The sequence below is a fragment of the Lichenostomus cassidix genome, chromosome 1 (genome assembly GCF_008360975.1).
Source record: "Lichenostomus cassidix isolate B80296 chromosome 1, HeHo_3.0, whole genome shotgun sequence".
Lineage (NCBI taxonomy): Eukaryota > Metazoa > Chordata > Aves > Passeriformes > Meliphagidae > Lichenostomus > Lichenostomus cassidix.
In genome coordinates this window covers 104,534,503-104,557,229 of record NC_139479.1, presented here as the reverse complement: position 1 = coordinate 104,557,229, position 22,727 = coordinate 104,534,503, and the positions used below count along the sequence as shown (strand labels likewise).

The following is a 22,727-nucleotide window of genomic DNA, read 5'->3' as shown; positions in this document are numbered from 1 at the left end:
ATGATGTGGTAGTGCATTAACACCAAATAGCCTAGGGTTATATAATTAAAGGTACACATACATATATTGTACGTCAGTCCCTTGCTTCCCTGGGCACGCAGTGTAGGCTGAAGAACATTCAGTGCTTAATCCCCATTTGAGTTAAAATGGTCATTGATGGAATATTTTCTTTCCACTGTTTTCACTGTGGAACAGCCTGGTTCAGGGGTTGGTGGGGGATATATGATATAAACTGTTCTGTAGAGTTTTGTGGGCAGAGGAATGATGTTGTTGGAAATCTAGTTTCTTGCTTACCATTCCTCTGTCACTCCATTTCCCTATAAAGTGAACCTGTCACTTCCAGATTCAGTCGTCCTATATTTGCTAATGGGATATTCCTTTTTGTGCTTTTTGTGTTTTTGTGGTCTCTGGTTCTCTCAGGTTGCTTGTGAGATATTTCAGACTTTTAACTTATATTTAGTGAGATGTAATATTGTGAAATTTGCTGTTGAAGGTATGGAAAGCTTTAATGGATCGTGGCTTTCACTTTAACTCATAAATAGTTGCTCATTTAATTAAAGGATACAGGATGCATTGTTTAGGTGTGTTATTTAATTTTACATCACTTGCTTCGTTTAGGCAAGAAGTTGAAAACTGTAACCATGTAAGGAAATGTTGGCTGTTATTTTATGTCCCAACAGATTTTTTTTTTCTTGGTTTGACCATGTAATAAAGGAGTGGTTGAATGGCATTTTTTAGTATGTGCCAAGACACAAGCATAAAGTGAATTCTTCTGGACACATATCATACTTAGCTGTCTTCTGAATTGCAGAAATGTTCTGAGTTTGTTGCTATAAACAAGTAAATGTTCTCTAAATGCAGGCTGGTAATGCCATGGTGAGCTGTTTGTTTAAAATGTTGACTTAACCCAAGCCTGCTAGTGGTCTTAGTTTGACTTTCTAGCTCAAACAATATGCAAGCTGTTTTCCATCTTCGTCCATGTTGCACCTCAGCCTTTTGGAAATGTAAGACATGATGGCTTAAAACTGCATTTTATACCTGTGTTTTCAGCAGTTTGAAATGCTAATTGATTGCCTGTTTCTAATTAAAAATGTCCTTTTAGAGGTACTTTCCAAGCATTTGAGGCCTGGGATTGAATCTCTGTGTGATTCTGAAATTGCTGAATGTTTTCCTGAACTCTGAATGGGGTGGTTGTACTGAAGTTCAGTCATTAGGCAGTGTCATATCTGTCTGTAGTTTTTTGTTTCAGAGGGGAAGAGAGAAAGAAAACTCCTCGTCCTATACTTTTGTAGTGAAGTCTGAACAGGAGCCTGCCCATGTCCCAGCTTTGAAACGGCTTTCCTCATTTCTCTTCTCTCTTCCTTACATGAAGTTTTGTAAAGAATGTGAGAGAAGCTTTGGACTGTGCCAAATTCTCAATGCATATAAAGAAGCACAGAACTATGTTTTGGGTGACTTCCTATTTTTCTTAATGCTTGTCATTAGTGTCTGTTCTGGAAATAGGATTTACCACTTAACAGGAGTAAGACACAAACAGGTGGAGTGGGAGACAAGCTCAGAGTAAGTTACAAGGAGGAGCAGTGTGGAAGGGAGCATTGTGCCAAACAGACCAAGTGGTGTGGTAGCAACAAGCAGCCACTTTATGGAATTCATTGTGAGAAAGTAGGTTCAAGAATATGAACCAAAAAGGAAAAACATAGATCGATAAATAGAAAAAGTGTGGAAAGTCTTAAAGAGGAGAGAGAAGTGACTCTCCCAAATTAGAATCACAGAATGGCCTGGGTTGGAGGGCATCATAAAGGTCATCTCGTTCCAACCCTCTGCCATGGGCAGGGACACCTTCCACTGGACCAGGTTACTCAGAGCTCCATCCAACTTGGCCTTGACCACTTCCAGGGATGGGACCTGTGCCAGTGCGTTGTCATCTTCACAGTAAAAAATTTCTTCCTAATATCTAATCTAAGTCTATTCTGTGAGTGTGAATCCATTCCCCCTTGTCCTGTCACTCCAGGCCCTTGTAAATAGTCTCTCTCCATTTTTTTCTGTAGTGTACCTTCAGGTTTTGGAAGGCCACAGTTAGGTCACCCCAAACCCTTCTCTTCTCCTGGCTGAACAATCCCAATTCTCTTAAGATATAGGGATATAGAGTCCAAAAGGCTTACAAGTTGGCGAGAATTGGACTCAGCTGTCAATGAAGTGGCTCATGTTTTTGCAATATAGAGCTTTGGACACTAATACTCAATTGGAGGGGCACAGGAGTGTTAAATCACTAATTTGTGCAATATTTAGGACTATTTTTACTTTGAACCTTAGCTCTTCAACTATTGATAACTATTAAATTTCAAGTTCTTTATTCAATTGGAGGAAACATGTCAATGCATGCAGGTAGGACCATATATTCCATAGTTTTGTGTTTTTCTTTGATTTGGGTTATTAACATGAATAAAATGTTAATGCTAATAACACCTGATCTATCCCACTAAAGCTGGCTATATATACCATAAACCACCAAAATTGTTCATAAAGTGAAGTAAGAACATGTCTACTTTGTCATGTTGGCAGAGGCAAACTATTCCAGATAATATACTTCATTACATGGAGCTCTATTTTTTCTTTTTATTTTTAGAACTGCAATAACATATTCTCTATTTAAGACTGCTTTCTGCTTGTTATACAAAATGAAGGTAGATACGGTCTCTGCTTTGTGGCTTTAAAATCTGAATAAATATCAAATTGGAAATGTATAAAAGGCCCCAGATGACTATTGAGGAAAATGGATGTTGTGACATGCCGATATATATATAAGTTTTCAACTTACACAAGATCATGTTTTAGCTAAATGCCAGTACCTAAAGGAATTTGTTTAGGAGCTCTGTAGGAATGCGTGCTTTTCTTTTTCCTTGCCAAGTGTTGCTTTTCAAGTTCTCCTAGTGAGATATATTTGGTTTTTTGTTTTCTTCCTTCTGTCCCGTCTTCCCTCTGTCCTTCCAAGCATAACCTTTGCAATTTCAATGGGAAGCTGTCTATGTTTGTGGTATTATGAACTTTAGGTTTTCATGTAAACCTGCACGAAGGTGATCCATATTAAGAAATCACAGTTCTTGTGGACAATTTTAGTGCCCTCTGCTTACAGAACTTGCAAAAATCTATCAGAGAGTCCGTCCGAAGCTTTCTGCAGCAGCTTGATTGGGTCATCTTTTATCTAGACTCAGATGAAGTATTTTCCTACGCTCTAAGTATTATTGTTATCAGTAACTATTAATTTAGGACTCTGCTGGTGGCTTTTAATGACCTGTGTTCCATGCCAGCCATTTATAGATTTAATATGCTGACTGATTTATATTCTTGCAGCATTAATGCAGCATGGCAGTTCTTGAATGTTAAGAAATAATCCTTTACTCAGTCAACCTAAATTCTGCCAAAGTTCTTACATTTGATAATCATAGACTTTAAGGGGGGAAAAATGAATGAGTGTTTCAAGGCAAACCGAGGTAACTTACATTCAAAAATTGTGTTTGGACTTGATGTAAGTAAGTGTTACTGAGAAAAGTGAATCTTATAGTATAGAAGCTACAACTCTACCTAGTTCTTTCTGGTATGACTGAAAATACATCATAACTACCTATAACAGGGGAAAGCCACAATATGTCTGTTGCCATTCACCATTGCTGATATGAATGCCTTAAATTGACACTGGATTTCTGTTCTTGTTTATTTTCTTTTATTTTCTTGTTTTATTTTATTTATTTTAATATCTTGTTTAGCCCTTGAAATTGACATAATACAACTACTCTAAAATCTACAGTACTCTAAAAATCTGTTGATTTTGATGGTAATTTGAATTGGTGTAACTTACCTTAGCTTGGTCAAGTTTCCAGATAACAGCTTTGAAATGGTTTAAATACACTGGGGGGGAAAAACCCACAAACCCACCTTATAGAGAGTTTTTCTTCCATACATAAGTTGTGCAGGCTTTGGTAAATTGTAAGGGTATTTGATCAAGGGCAGTAGATGTGAAGTATCCACCTTTTAGATCCAGCCTGTTTTCTTGCTCTGGGACTCCTGACACCTTTGTACAGCTGAAACCAAGTGGGTAAGAGGTGAGGTGGTGCTCCATGCAATGTGTTTGGAAAACAAATGCATTTGGAGCTTTAGACTGGGGCTGGTGAGTGGCACTCAGGCCAGGGACAGTCTCTGCTGCATCTCTCAGTGGCTGCAGAAGAGCAGCTTCTGCCTCATGGGCTACTTATCCTGGGTGCAGGGAGCCTGGACAGAAGATGGCTCAGCAAGCCAGAAATTGTTTTGCTTTTTATCCTTTCTCTGCTCTGGGCTGGTTGGCCTTGGGAGATCTCTGCTGGGCTTTGGCTGAGCTCATTTTTATCTCCTTACTCAGAGCTGCAGGTTCCTCACTGACGTACTTTGGGCACAAAAATTAATTGCTTTCAGGCCCTTGTTTACACTTACACTGGGGAATTATCTTTTTTTTTTTTTTTTTTTAAATAATGAAGATAGAAGCGTCCTTAAGTTGATTTAGCTCAGTATAGGAGAGCTACAACATGACACTTTCCTGTTGGCATTAGTGGTGTTGGCAGCAGATGAACTATGCGGGTTCTGCTGCATCTCAAAACAACCATGCATAGTCTAACCTGTTCTGGAGAGAAGTTTAATAACTAAACATCTTATATAAGAAAATTTGAATAGTGCAAGGCTGAAGAAGAAAAGAGCAAATTGGACAGTCCTCTGAATTACTCTCAGCAGATTGCACAAATAGGTTTGTTCAGGTCAGTTGGAAAGCATGGATTTATGTGTTCAGTTTAGAGTTCTGACTTAAATAGAATTTTTGTAAAAAAGTTGTGGATTGAATGCCAGGCAAAAATGCTGAACTTGAGTACAGAAAACTTTTCTGTATGTAATTCAGATATTTGTATTATGGAATTGGCCTGCTCATCTGCATGGCACTTTGATGGCACTCGGATTAGTTATGGAGAGAATTCCGCCTTTGGACATTATATTTCAGCAGTTGGTTTATTTTGTACATAAAACATTGCTATGTTTTGCTTGATGAAGAGCCCACCACTGGAATGCTGTTACATCATGAGACATAACTTCAATTAGTATCAGCTTCTAGGCTGACACTTGAATTAAATATTAACATTTTCTGTGCTTTGCGTAAGTAAACAAAGGACTCTGTTTTAATCTCCCTTCTCTGCAAGGATGGATAAAAGGGGAACATGTATTTTGAACAGCAAAACAAAAAAAAAGTTTGACTACTGTTGTCTGCCTTGATTTAGCAAGGTGAGAAAGGTGGTTTTTTGGCTAAAGTTTTTTACACTTTTTAAATCTAAAAAAAAGTGTGACAACGGTAGTCTCTTCATTTTCTTTGGAATGAAGTATACTGTGGGGTATGGGAAAAGGTTAGACTCTGTACAGGGTCTTAAACAAGGAGAGTCAGGAACATGGCAACTTTTAAACAACCTTTTTTTCCTACCAATAGGTTCTAAATTACTGCAATAAATACAGAACCTCTTCACACTTTGCATTTCACTTGGCACTGTGGGTTTGAAAACCTATTAAACCTGTTGCGATCAGTGACTTAAATCTTTACATGGGTAGGACAAGTTCTGGGATCAAAGTCTATTTCTGGGATAAGCAAACTCTGCCTTTTCAAAACAAACAGCTAAGATACATGATGGGGTGGGAGGAGAGTTAATTACAGATTGTAAAACCCAGAAGGTACAAATAGGAAGGCAAATCTTTCCTGTGCTTCTCTGATGAGCATGTTTAAGATGTTTCAGACCTTTCCTGCTACCCTGGCTTCATCAAAATGCTCTTCTGTAGTGAAGTGATTTTTAGTTACAATGCTTTTTGTCTGTACAGAAAAGCAGTGATGTAGTTCCTTTAGTGCTGAGGCCTCCACTTCTCAGCCAATGATTTGGACTTTTATTTTTTGCAGCCCAGTGTTGTCTTGTTCTTCCACTCTTTTGGCTCAAGGCTCTGTCTTACACTGTGGAGTTCTTTGTGGGTTGCCTGTAGACAGTTTTCATGTCTTAGTGTCCATAGGATGGGAGTGTTATCAGTCCCTTAGCTGCAGACATGCATAACCCAATTTCCTTACTCTAATGTACATCCCTCAGATCATATAGGAATGAGAGGAGAGGACAGAATGCAAGAAGTTCAGCTAACTGGAAGTTGCTTATGCAGAGATGTACTGTCTATGCACAGAGGAGTAGATGATAGAGGGCCTACAGGATGAATTTTAGATGGCTAAACAGTGTTTCATGTCAATTTGAAAACTGACAGCTATACAATTAAAAAAATTCCTCTTGTAAAACGTAATTTGCCTATCATGTAAAATTATTGTTCCTTTTATGTGATTAAGTGCAGAGATATTTTTTTATTATGCTGTTCTCCTGGCAAATATAATTGTCTTCTGATGAAAATATGTTTAGCAATAATCTGCCTTCTGAAATAAAATTTAACATTGTGTGTGTTTAACACTTCATTTATTTTGCTAAAGGCTTATTTGGAAGAACTTTGTATTATTTGTAGAAGAGCTTAAAGGTTTTCTTCATTTTTTCGTTTCAGTCACTATTTAACCTGCTGGAGTTTCGAAGACTAGTTTTGAATTTCAATCCTCCTGCAAATGCTCAAGATTTGCCCCGAAACCAAAAGGTAAAACGAGAAGCTGTCTTCCCCTTGTGGCTGATGAGGGCATTTCTCTCTTGTATTTTGCACTGTTCTGTAGCTCAAATCAGAGTGGGTTTTAGAGGCCAATTAACAGTTCCCTGAGCTTCTTGTTGCAGATCTTACATAAATGGCATCAGCCTCAGCAGAGTATGGGTCAGGGTGCTGAGAGAGGCAGAACATTTCTCATGTGAGTGTAGCTTATCTTAGCAAATGTATTTTCTTCCAGTTCCCCCCACTCATGAGCTGAGGTTGAGCTTTTGGTTATTAGCTTGTCTCTCGTGATCTTTTCAGGAGGTGATTATAAGGATAAATTTTCTCATGTTTATCCTGGTACTCATAAAGGATTAGGGAGGGGAGGACCATGGATTAGGTTTTTTGTGAGTTCATACTGGCAAGGGAGAATGGTCATTGAGTGAGGGACAAAACAGACCAGTTTTTCTTCCTTCATGGGCACCCTTTGAGGAGAGCTACATGAGGACCTCTTGGTTTCTATGCTGTGGAATGGAAAGGAAGAAATGGGAAAAGGAAGTAGGTGTATGAAATGTGAAGACACTTGATTAGCGTGGTTTTTAGCAAGGATTTACAGAGCAATGAATTTTTGCATATCCAGAAATTAGCATTATAGAATGGTTTAGGTTGAAAGGAACCTTAAAGATGAGCTGGTTCCAATCCCTGTGCCATGGACAGGGACACCATCCATTGGACCAAGTTGCTCAGAGCTCAATCCAGCCTGGCCTTGAACACTTCCAGGGATGGGGCAGCCACAGCTTCTCTGGGCAACCTGTGCCAGTGCCTCACCACCCTCACAGTAAATGAGACTATTGCCTGTTGCCCCTCTCTTGTCAGATTTAAACAAGGAAGTGTGCTGTCAGCCTGTTTGTAGTTATTTGTCCCTTCAGGCTTGTCTGGAATGTTCACTAGCAAAAGTAAGAGCTGTAATTAGAGAAGCAAAAGAAAACAGACAAAGACAGTGTCCATTTTCTAAACCTCTGGGAATGTACCGTAAAAGGGAAGTTGAATGTTCAGTCAGGACTGGATAATTTCTCCCTTGCCCTCCCTTCTTTCCCCAGCACATTCAAAGAGCAAGAAGTCACTTTTTTTTGGTAAGAAAGCATATTTGCATTAGGTCATGAGATGGTGTGAAAATAAAACATGGGTAATGTTCCCAACACAAGGTGGGATTGGGCAGTGTATTAAAATAGGGAAGATAAGTCTTGCTTTACCAAGGAGTTGCACTAAAACGTCTTTCTTTTTAGACTGACTTTCTGTCCATTATTTGAGTTTTCATCTTCTAATTTGTTTTAGTAATATCCTCCAGTACTCAGAAATTCTGTGTTCATTTTTCAGCATGTAAAATGCAATTGGCATCTAAAAGGTGGTATGAAGTATCTAATAACAAGCTGTTGTCTTCAAAAACATCTTGCCCAAGCATTGACACTTGCAGCCAAATGCCTTTAGCAGTTCCTAAGTGCAATATTTTAGGAATGCTGACCATGACAGACTATATTAAGTTTGTGTGAAATGCTGTGCCACCAGGCAAGTGCATGGATTTGTGCAGAAACCCTGCTTTCTGCAGGCCTGCAAGAAAGAATCTCTGGCAGTAGTTTGTGTCCTCTCCTTTGTTAATTTGCATTCCAGAATGAAGTAACATTATTACTTGGTGTACTCATCTGTCTTATCTACAGCTGAAAAAGGACTGGGGAGAATTTAGGATAAGAGATTACTTCACTAGTTGGAATTTAGACTGATAGAAGACATAAGCATGCATGCCCCCAAATTTGGTGCCTCTATTTCTTTGTAAGTGAAGCAACTAGAGGCAAATTGATTTAAATTTGTAATAAAAGTTACTAGTTGACAAAAAAAAAAAAGTAAAGCCCTGGAATTTACTTCTGGCTGCTTACTTATTTTAAAACTATTTTGCCTTAGTTTTGGTTTTGTTTTTATTTTTATTCTAATATTAATTACCATATGTAACTGACATTCTCCAGGATCAAATTTCCTTGCTAATGAAGGACATGTTTTAATACTCCCAGATTTTGAATACTTGGGTTTACATCCTGTTGTTCTTCCAGTTGATGGGAATTAGAATTTAATGCTGAGGTCATGACAATCTCTTGATTTAGAATTAAAGCATGTGGTTGTACTTCAGGGAATATTGCAGAGCAGGGTGTTTGTTCTTTCCCATCAATATCTTGAATCCAAATGCTGTGAATAATTTGGCGTGTAAACTTTTTAATCCAGAAGTCATTGGTAGAAATTTTAACTTCAAAAAAACCCCAAACAAACAAAAGCCCCACCCTATTTGTGTCAGCTAATTGGGCTTTGATTATTTGGATCTTGGCATACACCTAAAATCTTCAATTTTGTCTTACTCTTTTTAATTTGAAAATAATTTGTCTTGCTTGGTTTCCTTCTGTAGAACAAATGCAGTTCTCTGTAGTTACTGCAGCTTCTTTGCTGTCTCAGTTCTCTTACCTCTTGCTGTCACATGAACAGATCTTTTTGCTGTACACAGTGAGACCACCTAAATATTTGGCCTCAGTGATATCTTCAGGAAACATTTTGTGACCAGAGGAAAGGGGTTACTGTGCTACAGGTTAGCACATCCTTCCACCTTTTCTGATATTATTGTAATATTATCATTATCTCACTCTCCTGGCAAACTGATTGGCAGTAATGCATGTTTGCTATGTATTAGATACATAGTCTGCTTTAAAAGCATTTATAATAATAAGTTTTTCCAACATATATTAAGGAATTATTTATGCAGGCAGGATAGGTGATAAAATAGAGAATGTCTTAGATGATGAAATTTCCATACAGTGTTTAGTTCAAAACGGATTTTTTTTTTTGTGTTGGTGTATATACAGGATGATTTAGAGGTGAGAGCTGTATGCTGTGCTGTGATCACTTTAGCAGCTCTTTGTTTTAATGTGCAGGTTCTTTTGTGGAGCTCAATACCTTATCTTGGGGACTGGCCCACCTTATTTTGAAGATTTGAGGGTCTGTTCTGGTCAAGGATTATGTCTAATGCATTAAATCCAGCTTTTTTTCAAAAAGCAGCAAGGATTTTCCTAGTTTTAGAGAACTTTGGTTAGATATTTGTTCTGAGTAATGCTACTGACATTGGTAGCTAGTTTAAGCTAAGGCTGCAAGTATGGCTCAAACTCAGCCCAAGTAGTAGTGTGAAGTTGGATAATGCAGTAATGTGCCATGCACATTATAATACCTGTCTATTTCACATTTGAGAAAAAGAAGGTAAGGTCTAGACTAGTTTGTGGTTAATAATTTATGCATATGAATTATCACTGGTATTGAAGCATCTTGATAAAATGCATCTAAAATTTGAAATTCCATTCATTTTAATAGATCGCTTTATGAAAATAGTAAGAAAAATACAGCTTTTGCCATTTATTTCCTTCTTTTGTTGTTATATGGTGCTTAAGTATCAAAATGGGAGATTGATTTTGTTCTTAAATTAGGATGATTTAAAGCCCTTGAAGTATTGAACCTTTTCTGTGAACACTGTTTATAACTAGCAGGTGTTTTGCAAGGTGGGCTAGAAGAGCAAGTTAAATTCAGAGATTTATGTAACTAGAAGTGTTTTCTAGATATTATTTCTAGGAATACACTTGATTCACTGGGCAGTCTTTAAAGCTGAGGTAAAACAGACTTTATGTACAAAAAGCTTTATGCCTACTGGATTGATGCAGGAGTGACTGAGCAAGTCTGCTGTCTGATGAACATGTGAAATAGTTTGTCATCAAGTAATTCCAGTTTGACCAGCATCAGACATCTGTGCTGCCTTTGAGTGATACTTTGTTCTAAATACAAGTAGATATTATGTGGAGTTTAATTTCTCAAGTGTTTGCCAACTATCTTATTCAGGAGTGCGAGTGATACGCAATCTCCACAGCATCGGTAAACTGTGATTTAATGTGTGGTATTTGTGTTGCAGTTTATTTGCTTTTCATTAGACAGGCAGAAATTGTTTCTTCTCTTCTGAAAACCAGAAGAATGCCTTAGTCACATGAACTGTACTTCAAAAATATGTAGAAAGCAGAGCAGGCTATTTTACTTCTGTCAAGAGAAATAATAAAGGTTAATGTAGACATCAGAAAATTAGTCTTCAGTAAAAAATAAGCTTGAAAAAGGTACTGAAGAATGTGTAGGCTCACCAGAAATTCTGCTAGAGGTATAGAGGAATACTAATTTCAATAAAATAATGCATATTGTTGCAGTGTATTACTTAAGGCTTTGTAAGTCTTGAGAGAAACATTTCTGTCCTAAATGCAGCTCCACTTGTCAATTCAGTTGTCAATTCAGGCCCATTTCAAGACAAACAGCATCATCTAGATATGATTTCAGGGAGCTTTTCGTTTCTGAAATGTAATTTTCTTCCCAGAGAACTGCATTATTTTGTAAAATTGACAAGTAAAAGGCATGCAGCACTACCTTGACAGTACTACAAGTAACCTTCTATATTATTATGATGTTATACACTTAGTTTATTGGGTAATGCTTCTGTACAGTAGGTATCTGTTATAACTTTGTTAAATATTTTCATTCTTCACATACAGGAACATAGGAATCTGCCTTTTATGCGTGAATTGAGGTACCTGTTTGCACTTCTAGTTGGTTCAAAGAGAAAATATGTTGATCCATCAAGAGCAGTTGAAATCCTTAAAGATGCTTTTAAATCAAATGATTCCCAACAGGTAATTTCCATGTATTTTTCAACCAAGTTTATGCATGTTTTCATATGGTCGTATAGTAATAGGAAATACTAACAGTGGACAGCAGAATTTCAAAATGTTCTCAGAAAAGCAAATTCTAGTTATCACAGTCTTTGAACTCTTCCTGTAATACTATACGATTTCTAGTTACTTTTATTAAAAAGACTAAAAAAATATATTCTGGACAACAGGACTATTTTATTCAATGCACTTCCTATTGTTTTAGAAATGGGCTAATAGTTCAACATTCTTGCTTTAGGATTTATTTTAACTTCCAAGTCTCGAGGTTTTTGCAAGAGAAATACTATTCTCATCTCACAGTACATCCAGGGCTGGTACAGTCCTGTTTTACTGCCTGTTTAGATATTGGTTTGGAGGATCTAAATATTCTGGATTATTACCCAAATCATAATGCACATATTCTGCTTTTTTTTGAGAAACACTTTGTTTCTTCAGATGCTTTATTTTCCCGCATGAGGTTATGTGGCTGAGGTGTTTAATTACAACAGCACACTGAATTTTGTGCTTGATGAAAGTAATATTAGTCACCACTTGTTAGATACCAAAGGGTTTGAACAATGGGATTCATGAGATGCCTTTGGACTAGCATGGTGTGAAAGCTGAGCCCAAGTAACAAGGATCACAGGAGGACACTGTCACTGCTGAGGAACACCAGAGCCACTCATAAAAAAACAATCATGACAATCATGGCATAGTCTTAGGCATAGTGTGATTTTGGAACACTGGTGGGGGGGAAGGGAATTCTGTTAAACTGATCTTGTAAGGTGACACTTCATTGTGTTCTATTCATATGTGAACTGATCACTTCATATTTTTGAACAGCAAGATGTTAGTGAATTTACACACAAATTATTAGATTGGCTAGAAGATGCCTTCCAAATTAAAGCTGAAGAAGAGAGGTAAGATTTTTTTTTTTTTTCCCTAGCTCTGTATGTTGAACATTTGCATGAGAGAAAAGCAAAACAAATGACCAAAAACCCACTTCTCTGGCTGAAAAAATTGATTCTTTAGCTTGTTTTAGTTCAAGTGTGGTTTTTTCCATACATATCAATACATTTGGTTTCTTCATGTGTTGTCCTTTCTTCACCCTCTTATTTCATGTTAGAAATCTGGCTCAATGAAGTCCAAATTGCATAAAGAGTAGAGACGTTTTCCACATAATCAATTAGACTTTTTTTTATTTGAATGCAATTTTGCTTTTCGATCCTGTAGTTGAAATACTTTAAAACCTTGCTCCTCTTTCTCCTCTCAGAAGTAAATACTCGTTGTTTAAATGAGCATCTGTAAACTGTTTTTTGAATACATAATCTTTTCTAGGATGTTGCGGGAAATAGTTTTTACAAGGTTTTTGTGTACTTTACCCACTCATGAATTGAGTCTGGTGTACATAGATTTTCCTAGAATGAAGCACTTAATTTTCAGAATATGGTTTTTCCTTGCAAATGTGTGAATCGCTGTTATTGCCATTAAAGGAAAGTACAAAAATTAATTAACAGTCAAATGGGCAGCATTTCTAGAAAATTCAGAATAGCCTGCTCAAAGTTTTATAAATGAAAGTTTGTAGCTTTGAGTTGCTTTTTTTTTGTTTGGGTTTTTTTTTTTTTTTTTTTGTTTTTGCACTAACACGCTTCCTGTTTTTTAGGGATGGAGAAAAACCAAAGAACCCAATGGTGGAGTTGTTTTATGGACGATTTCTAGCAGTAGGTGTACTTGAAGGTAGGCATCAGAATTTACTTGGACTTCTGTGGTCGTGTCTGTTCAGTGCTTGTCCAAGCACTCAGCTGACGGATGCAGTTGTAGGATTTTAGCTACTTCTGCAGAAGCAGATGTGGAGAGCACACATAGATATATTTGTCTGTGACAAAGGGTTTGTCAAGTATGAGACTGAAGAGAAATGTGGTGAGCTGCAGGGATCCAGAAAGACTGCTGCACTGAGAACATGCACTCAGCTCCTGGAGGTTATGAAAACAGAAGTTGGGGTGAAATGCTGAGGGCATATGCTTGGAAGAAATTACCAGGGCACTGTTACTGCTTACTAAACGGTGTGCAGACAGAAAGATACTGCATCTCATTGCACTAGTCTCTCGTGCTCTCTCTGATTAATTTAATGCAATTTAAAATTTCAGTTATTGCATTTCCGTCTGCACAATATCTCATATGGAAAACTCACCCTCCTAAAAGTACATTTTGTTGGAAAACAAGTCAGTGGAGCCTTGCTCAAGGGCAGTGTTGGAGAGAGTGCTAAGGAGGAAGAGACTGTACAACAAGCTTCCCTTTATCTTATCTGTATGGAATTAGTAGATTTGCAGGACTGTTCTGTTCTCTGTTTCCAAGAGGCTGTGAAAGTATTTTTGAGTCATTTTAACGTTGGTGGTTCTGCCCCTCATCCAAAGGAATGACTTTTGCATTTGAATGAAGCAGGTATAGTCTTTTAAGTGGCTTCCAGGTTGTTCTGTGACCCTGAATGTGTTTCTAATGAGTTGTCAGATTTTAGAACCGTTCGGCAGACTTCTTGCTACTGGCTAGCATTCTTGCTCCTTTATGTTTAGCTACTTTCATCCCTCTCATTTTAACAGAGGAAATATGTAAAAATCAAACAAATTAAAAGAAACTAGAGATGCAACGCTTGCTACTGACTTTAGGTTAAAATAAATTGAAATTCTAGGTTGAAATCACTTGTTCCCCATATTTCTCCTCATGTTTGCGCTTAAATCTTTATACACTGTTACCAAATTATAATCTCATTATCAGGAGAGAAATCATGAATTTTCTCTTTTGTGGTTTATTTTTGAAAATGTACTTACACAAAGGGCTCTTTCATACCAGCAATTCCACTGACTTGGCTGATACAATATACATTTGTATTAATAAGCTGCTATTTGCAGGAGGAGGACTTTGATTTATATGTGTAAAACTTCCCATACGTCTCTGGTGCCAAGTCATTTTGAGTTTTGCTTATTACCGACAGATACTAAAACAGTATACAAAATGGTCTGAAGAGGAAAATAGAGTAATTTTCAATATTGTGTGCGCAGCATTTTTTAATAAATTCTTTGTACATGTAATTAAATTGTTCAATAAAAAAATGTGGTATTGTTCAGTAGACTAGGTCAACTGACCTAGGATTGATAGGGTTGTTTTGAAGGTAAATGCTTGTTTTTAAAACAGTAACTGTTTAATTTTTCATGTGCAGGTAAAAAATTTGAAAACACGGAAATGTTTGGCCAGTATCCACTACAGGTTAATGGCTTTAAAGATCTGCATGAGTGCCTAGAAGCTGCAATGATTGAAGGGGAAATTGAATCTCTCCATTCAGAAAACTCTGCAAAGTCTGGTCAGGAGGTGAGTTAAGTGCTTATGTGGACTTCCCTTGGTATGTTGTTGCAGTGCCCATTATTTTTCATTGGGTTTCTTTCATGTCTGGTTTTAATGGTTCATGGCACCTTCTGTGCAGAACTGTCTGGCTCAACTGGATTGTTAATTTGAGGAGTTTGTATCTCTTTTGGGATGTTCAGAGTATCATCTTTTTGTACTTTTCATACGATAGGAAGCTCATGCTTATTGAAAGTTGGCACAGTGAAGTGCTTACAGTGATGATTTGACTCAGGCTGGTTCCCATCTGTTGCTGATATTTGATCTTCATGCCAGGTCCAGCTATGATGGCACCTTCACCTTCCTCCCCTCTCCCCTTTTTGCTGGCATTCCCCAGCATCACCCCCTTTGCCACCTACGGTGGGCAATTCTCTGCTTTACTCGTGGACAGACAATAACCTGCTCCATGGGCTGCTGTGTCTCTCAGGAGAGCTCTTGCTGGAGCAGAAGGCTGCTGCATACCAGAGCATGCTGGAAGCTTGGGTGGAGGAATTCAGATGGAGCCCCCTAAGCAGTGGGGATACAGTGTATGGTGCTGGGACAAGGTGATGAATGAGGTTTCTTGTGCAGAAGTCACAGGTTAGGGGAAGAGGTAGGTTGTGTTTACAGAGCCAAGAGGGAGTGCTCTGAAGTGTCCCCTCATACTTCTGGCATTTGTATGTGTTCCCAGCATTTCTCTTTGGCAGAGCTCTGTCTAATAACCTAGGGGTCACTCATATGGAAATATGGGAATCCCCACTGCCTGTGAAGGCTGAGCTACTTTCTCTTTACACAGCTGTTCATGTTTCATCACAGTTATTTTAAAGATGTGAAATCTTTGGAGGCTTTTTTCTGCTTAGGTAAAAAGTTCAGGTATAATTTCTTCCCTGGTGTCAATCTTTTGCAGTAATGAAATTTTGTTTCCTTTAATCATATCAAAGTACAGACAGGGTTTAATTGTGAAGCCTAGTGATGCTTCCAGTCTGAAGTTCTGGTGCTAATTTTGTGTTTTACAATAAATGTTTTATAGCATCCCTTTTGCAATGAGCATGTTTCCTGAAATACAATTCAAAGAAAACAAAATCTCATAAAGTTCTTGGTAGGGATCCCAAGTTTAGTTTCTTCATGCAGGGTGAAACCTTGTATGTACTACTTACTACAAGAGCACAGTTGTTCATCTTATGAACTAAAGGTTGTCTTGCAGTTAAAACCTGTGTGTGTTTATGCATAAAATGTCAGTTCTGTTACAAATGCTTGACTAGAAATGTCAGACTTGGGTGTTGGGGGGTTTTTGTTTTGTTTTTGAGGCTTTTTAAACTTGTTATGTTGGGAAACTGGGAAGCAGCAGGACAGTGATGTACAGGTCTATACTGTTAAGCTTTGAGTTCTGTGAAATTGTCAGCTTGGCTTCTTAGCATGTGGAATTAGAAGTGAAATATGACAGATTGACAGTAGTGGAAAACCAAGAAAACTAATGTATTAAGTCCTATCCTAGAAAAACATTGCTGCATTATTACCAGGGCCAAGTAAATGGGTTATGTTTCTGTGAAATAATCCATAGTGATATTTCTTCTTTAAGTAGTTATGTTTAAATATAATGCCTGAAAGATGTTACAGTGCATTGGAAGATTTGGAAGTACTAAAGAACTCGGAATTTCTTGTAGCTTTAACATGGTCTGTCTCTCAACTGAGCAAAGACTTCACATTGTTTTCCTCTGAGTTGATAGATACTACAGCTTAAAGAGAATTATATTAATGTGATGTATATTGAAAGATCCTCAGTGTAACATTCTAATCTTTTCTTTATTCCCGTCATTGCCTCTAATGGGGTATTTAGCTTATTCACTATTATTATTACTATTATTTTTACTACTGGTATCATGGTACCTGAAAGCCTCAGTCATGGAGCAGGGTGTCAGCAAATCAGCTAATGTGGGAAGAGAAAAAGGAGACATTCCCTGTCCAGAGGAACTTAAATCCTGCTTCAGGAGAATTTTAGCCATGAGCACAGGAAGCAAAGGCTGCTTGCCAGGTATTGTATGAAAAGACTATTCAAGATATTTAGCTGGATAGGAGAACTTGAAGTGAGCCCTGAGTCAAATGCCACATCTGGGCTATGGCATTGATGACACACATGTGGCAGTGGTGTCTGCAGCAGAGAAACTTCAGGTGATGGTTAGACACCCAAAACGTATTAAATGGATGGACTGTGGTGGTTGTTGTTTGAGAATGGAGAGTTCCAGTGCTGGCACTGGAGCTGGATTTGCATTGTAATTGAGAAACAATATATGTAAAATAAGGAATGAGGACTGTGGTTAGACCTCTGCTGATTAGTCAAAGACAAATGGGATACGATGATGATAGCAGTGATTAGAGACATGAGTCGAAACTTTAAGCTGTTAGTATGGAAGAAATGTCAAACACTCTCTTATCCTGCTTCAGAGGGGGTCACTGGAAACTTTGGAATGATATCAGGTGAATGAGAGGATCAGGAAGTTGAGTCTGAGAGGGCTATAGCAGGAAGAGCACTTGCTAACAGTGTAAACAACCCTTTCAGTGTCACTGAGGTGTTAAAAGAGAGCAGGATAGTTGGCAAGGTAGGTAGATTCAAGCATGAGCTCATTTTCATACAAGCGAGACAAATGTGAGTGGAAGAAGCCTTTCTGCATTCTCCGCTTGAACGCAGATAGCAAAGGTCTGATGGTCTGTGTTTACAGTGAGGGGAGAAGATGGGAGCTTTGGAAAACTTATGCTGACCCACCCTCTAAAACCAATTTCTCTCACAGTTGTGTTGGTCTGCAGGTATTGTACCATCATTACTGAATTTCTGCAATTGGAAGGTATTAATTTTGGGGGTTTCTGTTTTTTCATCCAGCACTGGTTCACGGAGCTTCCTCCTGTCTTAACTTTTGAGCTATCAAGATTTGAGTTTAATCAGGCTTTGGGGAGACCAGAGAAGATACACAACAAATTAGAATTTCCTCCAATTTTGTATCTAGACAGGTACAGTATAATATTATCAACAAAATGTTAGTGTGAATATAAAAAAAAAAGGTCATGAATTTGTTAAAATTGATGATGTGTCTTAGACTCACTTAAATCATAGTAAATTTATACAAGTTAGAATTTTTATGGGTATCATCTGTTTTGGAAAATAAACATAGATAATAATTTAAGACATACTGTTGCTTTGTCTCAAAATACTCCTTCTGTTCCATTTATTGCTAGGTACTTGTGTGCATAGGCAAAATACTCTGAAAAATCACACTTGTTAATGGGTCCATTAGGAAAGAGGGTGACAAGTTGGATATTTTGTGGTGTTCCAGATACTCTTAAAACATGCAGTCAATTCTCAGTATCAGTGCATGGCATGCCTCTGTAGAGCAGGCATGGCTTTCAGTTAGCTGCTGAATGTTATTTGTAAATCTAAATATGAAACAGGAGTATTGCTATGTGGTTGCTACTTAAACTACTTAATTTAGAATCTCTCTAACAGTAGCTTTCTAATACATGTTTGTCATCCATGGTATGAATGGAGCTTTTGACGCTGGGGAAAAAGCTTTTGACACTTCTGAAAGTTGTGGAAGGGAGGCTTATTTTCTTCTCAGTTCAGTTTTAGAACTGAGTATGTTGTAGGTTCTGGAGAGTGTGAGTTTTTATAAGCGCTAAGCAGTATGGCTGATGGGGACAGACCTCAGTTTCAGTGTTGAGATTCTATAGGCTGACACTTCTTTCTAAATTTCATGTTTTACAGGTATATGCACAAAAACAGAGAAATAACAAGAATTAAACGAGATGAAATCAAGAGACTCAAAGAGTACCTCACAGTTTTACAACAGAGATTAGAACGGTACTATAGATAACGGTGTAAATGCAAATAGTATTATGGGCTACATAGAAAAACTCCTTGCAATTATGCTTGTGTATAGTTATTTACTTAGGATTTCCTTTCTATGTCTCCTTTCTTTTGCTCTTTTTTGGAATCTGCGTATAAGTCTTGTAATTGTGATTCATGAAACGTGCTAGGAAAGGCTTGCTTTAATTAATTACAGTCAACTAGAAAAGAAAATGTATTTTTTTCCTTTTTTTTTTTTGGCTTGTTTTTGTTTTTGGGGGTGTTTTTGTTTTTTTTTTTCATATCTGTGAGTCATGGCATTAATACGTTTTGTGGTTAACAGATATTTAAGCTATGGTTCTGGTCCTAAACGATTCCCCTTGGTAGATGTCCTGCAGTATGCCCTGGAGTTCGCCTCCAGCAAGCCGGTCTGCACGTCCCCCGTGGATGACCTGGGTGCCACTGCCCCTGCCAGCGGCACTCTGCCACCACAGATCCCCCCCAGGTAAGAGGCCAGAGCAAACCAGCCTCTGCGAGATAGGGAGCACGTTCAGCTGCTTTGTTCACCAGATCAATAAAACTAGCTGTCTCCTAAGGGGGGTAGTGTAAAGTTTCTGCTGTTTTCTTTCAGCACGCCAGGCTTAAATAAATAAACAAAAATGTTAATGACCTTGGTTTGTCTCATGAACTTACAAAAGTGTCTTCACAAGGAGAATTACCATTTTCAAGCACAGCCCAATTCTATCTACAATTCTAAATAGACAAAATATTTGGTGAGACCACTGATTCCCATGTGTATTGTTTAAGAGCTTGATTTGGGCAGTGTTTATGTGCTGCATAGCTTCAGGGTTTCTGGTGTGCATTTTATCTGTTAGTTTTTGCCTGGGAGCTAAGCTGCTCTTCTGCCATGCAGTTTACATATCTCACCAAGTTTGTTAGGAACCTAATAATCTGACTTCTTAAATGCAGAGTAGCTAAAGTACTAGAGATATAAATGTCCAATAATGTTGTTTTTCCCACTGTTTAAGCTGGCAACTCAGCCTAGGGGATTGAGCTCAGTCAGTTTGCAGATGATGCCCAGCAGAAAAGGACATGGGGGTGCTGGTCAGCAGTGGCTGAACATAAGCCAGCAGTGTCCAGGTAGCCAAGAAGGCCAATGGCTCCTGGCCTGTATCAGCAATAGTGTGGCAGCAGGACCAGGGCAGGGATTGTCCCCCTGTGCTGGGCACTGGTGAGGCCACAGCTCAGATCCTGTGTTTATTCAGTTTTGGGCTCCTCACTGCAAGATGGACATTGAGGTGCTGGGGTGTGTCCAGAGAAGGGAATGGAGCTGGGGAAGGGTCTGGAGCACAAGTCTGGTGAGGAGCAGCTGAGGGAGCTGGGGTAGCTCAGCCTGCAGAAAAGGAGGCTCGGGGGAGACATTATCACTCTCTGCAGCTCTCTGACAGGAGGTTTGTAGCCAGGTGGCAGTCAGCCTCTTTTCCTAGGTAACAAGTGACAGGACACAAGGAAACGGCCTCAAGTTGCACTAGAGGAGGTTTAGACTGGATAGTAAGAATAATTTCTTCACAAAAAGAGTTGTCAAACTTTGGAACAGGCTGCCCAGGGCAGTGGTGGAGTCACCATCCCTGGAGGTATTTAAAAGACATGGAAATGTGGCACTGAGGGACGTGGTTTAGTGGACATGAACTTGGCAGTGCTGGGTTAACGGTTGGACTCGATCATCTTAGAAGTTTTCTGCAACCTAAATAATTATATGATAATAGGGTATAACTTTGAATAAGTGGACCCTAACAGTTTATCACGTAGCTTTGTGTATTGTATTTCAACAGTAGTTTTCTGTCTTCTGGGTCAGTCAAGGTTGTTAAATTTGTTGTTCAGAGAAGTGAAGTACATGACTCTGAAAAACTTTAAAAATGTTCCAAATGTCTTACTGATACAATGCCAGCAGAAATCATGATGATTGATACGAGAAGACAAACTTTTAAAAGTATACCATTGCTTGCATGAAATGCGATATCAAAAGTAATAAACTTTTTTCAAACTCCTATATAGGAAGTTTGTTCTGTAAAACTGTAAGTATTGTGGCTTTTTTGTCCATCTGTAGAAACACCACAGCATGCTCTAAGGAGTGACATTTTCTGCTCTTAATGTTCTCAGAACTTTCGAAACTCTTGAAGAATTCAGGTTCCTCAGGCTGTATCATGATACTGTACACAAAGTAAAAATTCAGTGGCTTGCAAGAAAGCTCTTCAGATTCCTGTTATGCAGTTAATTATGTTTAGGTGATCTTGTTGATGGCAAGAGAAAAATCTGTAACAAGTCTTCATTTTTATACTCTGGGGCTCTTGTAGTATTCTCCCAAGATGGCTGCCTTGCAGTTTGAGTGGTTTGGAACAGATTAAGATCGGTTGGCAGTGCATTTCCAGTGTGCCATAAATATCACAGGTCCCTTCGTTACTGCTGTTCAGCTAAGTAACTTGTAGGTAGGACATTAGAAAAAGTATATCTGCTAGGCATAAGACACAGGAAGAACTTAATAAACTGAGAATTTGTGGTCATTGGATTTTATGGTCAGTGGGCCTTAAGACAAACTGCTGTGATTTCTCTCTCTGCCATTTGGCAGTAAATGTTTCAAACCACAGTTATTTACATGTATGACGTGATTTGAAATTGTTCAGTGGTGTCTCAAATAAAACAAACTATGTTGTGCTAATATGTAATGCACCACAAAGCTTTCAGAATTTACATACTAATTCTGTGTTGCTGTTGTAGTTACCTTTTCTGGATTTCACTGTAGGAAATTGTTACCTCTAAAATGCCCGTTTTCAGAGGAAAAGCTTGTTTTTATGATGTAGCTTTTAGTTTGTCTGTATGATGATTCAGTTTTTATATTTCATGTTTTGAATGAATGCAGCACAATAGAGCAGCAGGGGCCTTCGTCTTCAGATGTCCCAAGCACATCTCCTGTACAAAGATCAGTAATACATAAACCATTCACACAATCACGGATTCCCCCTGACCTGCCAATGCATCCAGCACCAAGGCACATCACGGAGGAGGAGCTGTCTGTCCTGGAGGGCTGTTTGCATCGCTGGAGGACCGAAGTGGAGAATGACACAAGAGGTGATGCCACAAACTGGGCAATGCATTTGCCCTAGGAAAGGATTTGTGCAAGAGGGGAAATTTTTCATCCAGAAGGTTTAGTGTTTGGCATGTAGATAGATGTACCCCATGTGAAATGCACCCCTGTCTGGCTTTTTGTGAGGTTAAAAACAAAGATGTAGCCGTGTGCAATTATACAGCCTTATGGAAGAGGTTCTTTCTTCTATCTTTCAGATTTACAAGAAAGTATATCTAGAATACATCGGACAATTGAGTTGATGTACTCAGATAAAACAATGGTCCAAGTAAGTACAATTTTGACATGAGATAATTAAAATTCAGTCCTTTTAGTCACTTTTTAAGGTGCTTGAAAACAGAGCAAGTATACAACAATTTGAAAAATTTCATTGGAAAGTCATAAGGGATTTTGCAAGCCCTTTAGTTGTGCACAGTCAGATGAAAGAGACTGTTACAATATTTTACAGGTGACATGCTTAAATTCAAACAACTGTGATGAAAAATCCAAATATGTTCTATCTCTGCTCCCTGTTTTTTTTTTTTTAATTTAAAGGCAGATTCGTGCAACAAAATTTTCTTGCCCTGATTTGCCCACATTGCTCAGTAACCTTATGGCTTTAACGTGGTGAAGCATTAGACACAGTAAAGTACTATTTACTTCACTGCTTAGTGCCACTATGTATTGCAACTTCCGTGCTAATACACGGAAATTCAAGACTCCTGATTTTGATTTGTAGCTAATTCCAGTGAGTGGTTTTGTTGTTGTTGGTTTTTGGTTTTTTGATTGTTTTTTTTTTTTAAGTCTGTGTAGATTTGATATCAGTCACAACTTTCTTAGTCTAAGCTGTCCTTTAGCAAATTCTCATTCTGTGTAATCTGAACAGTGTTTTTAGAATGTTTACCTGTGGAGTTCTGGCTCCTCTGCTGTTTCTTATGTTCACAGACTCATGTTCTCTCGCTCTGACAGGTTTTAA

At 38.2% G+C, this 22,727-nt stretch overlaps 1 protein-coding gene across 3 annotated transcripts in view; it reads left to right on the top strand.

The window, feature by feature from the left end:
- USP25 (ubiquitin specific peptidase 25) overlaps positions 1-22,727 on the top strand; it is a 97,280-nt gene that overhangs the window by 50,814 nt on the left and 23,739 nt on the right. For all 3 annotated transcript variants that reach the window (XM_085074873.1, XM_085074884.1, XM_085074889.1), the window contains 10 exons: positions 6,586-6,672; positions 11,268-11,405; positions 12,267-12,343; positions 13,087-13,160; positions 14,638-14,786; positions 17,671-17,798; positions 18,550-18,645; positions 18,974-19,135; positions 21,548-21,756; positions 21,970-22,040. In XM_085074873.1, the coding sequence (XP_084930999.1) occupies positions 6,586-6,672; positions 11,268-11,405; positions 12,267-12,343; positions 13,087-13,160; positions 14,638-14,786; positions 17,671-17,798; positions 18,550-18,645; positions 18,974-19,135; positions 21,548-21,756; positions 21,970-22,040 (1,191 nt within the window). The remainder of the gene's footprint in view (positions 1-6,585; positions 6,673-11,267; positions 11,406-12,266; positions 12,344-13,086; positions 13,161-14,637; positions 14,787-17,670; positions 17,799-18,549; positions 18,646-18,973; positions 19,136-21,547; positions 21,757-21,969; positions 22,041-22,727) is intronic.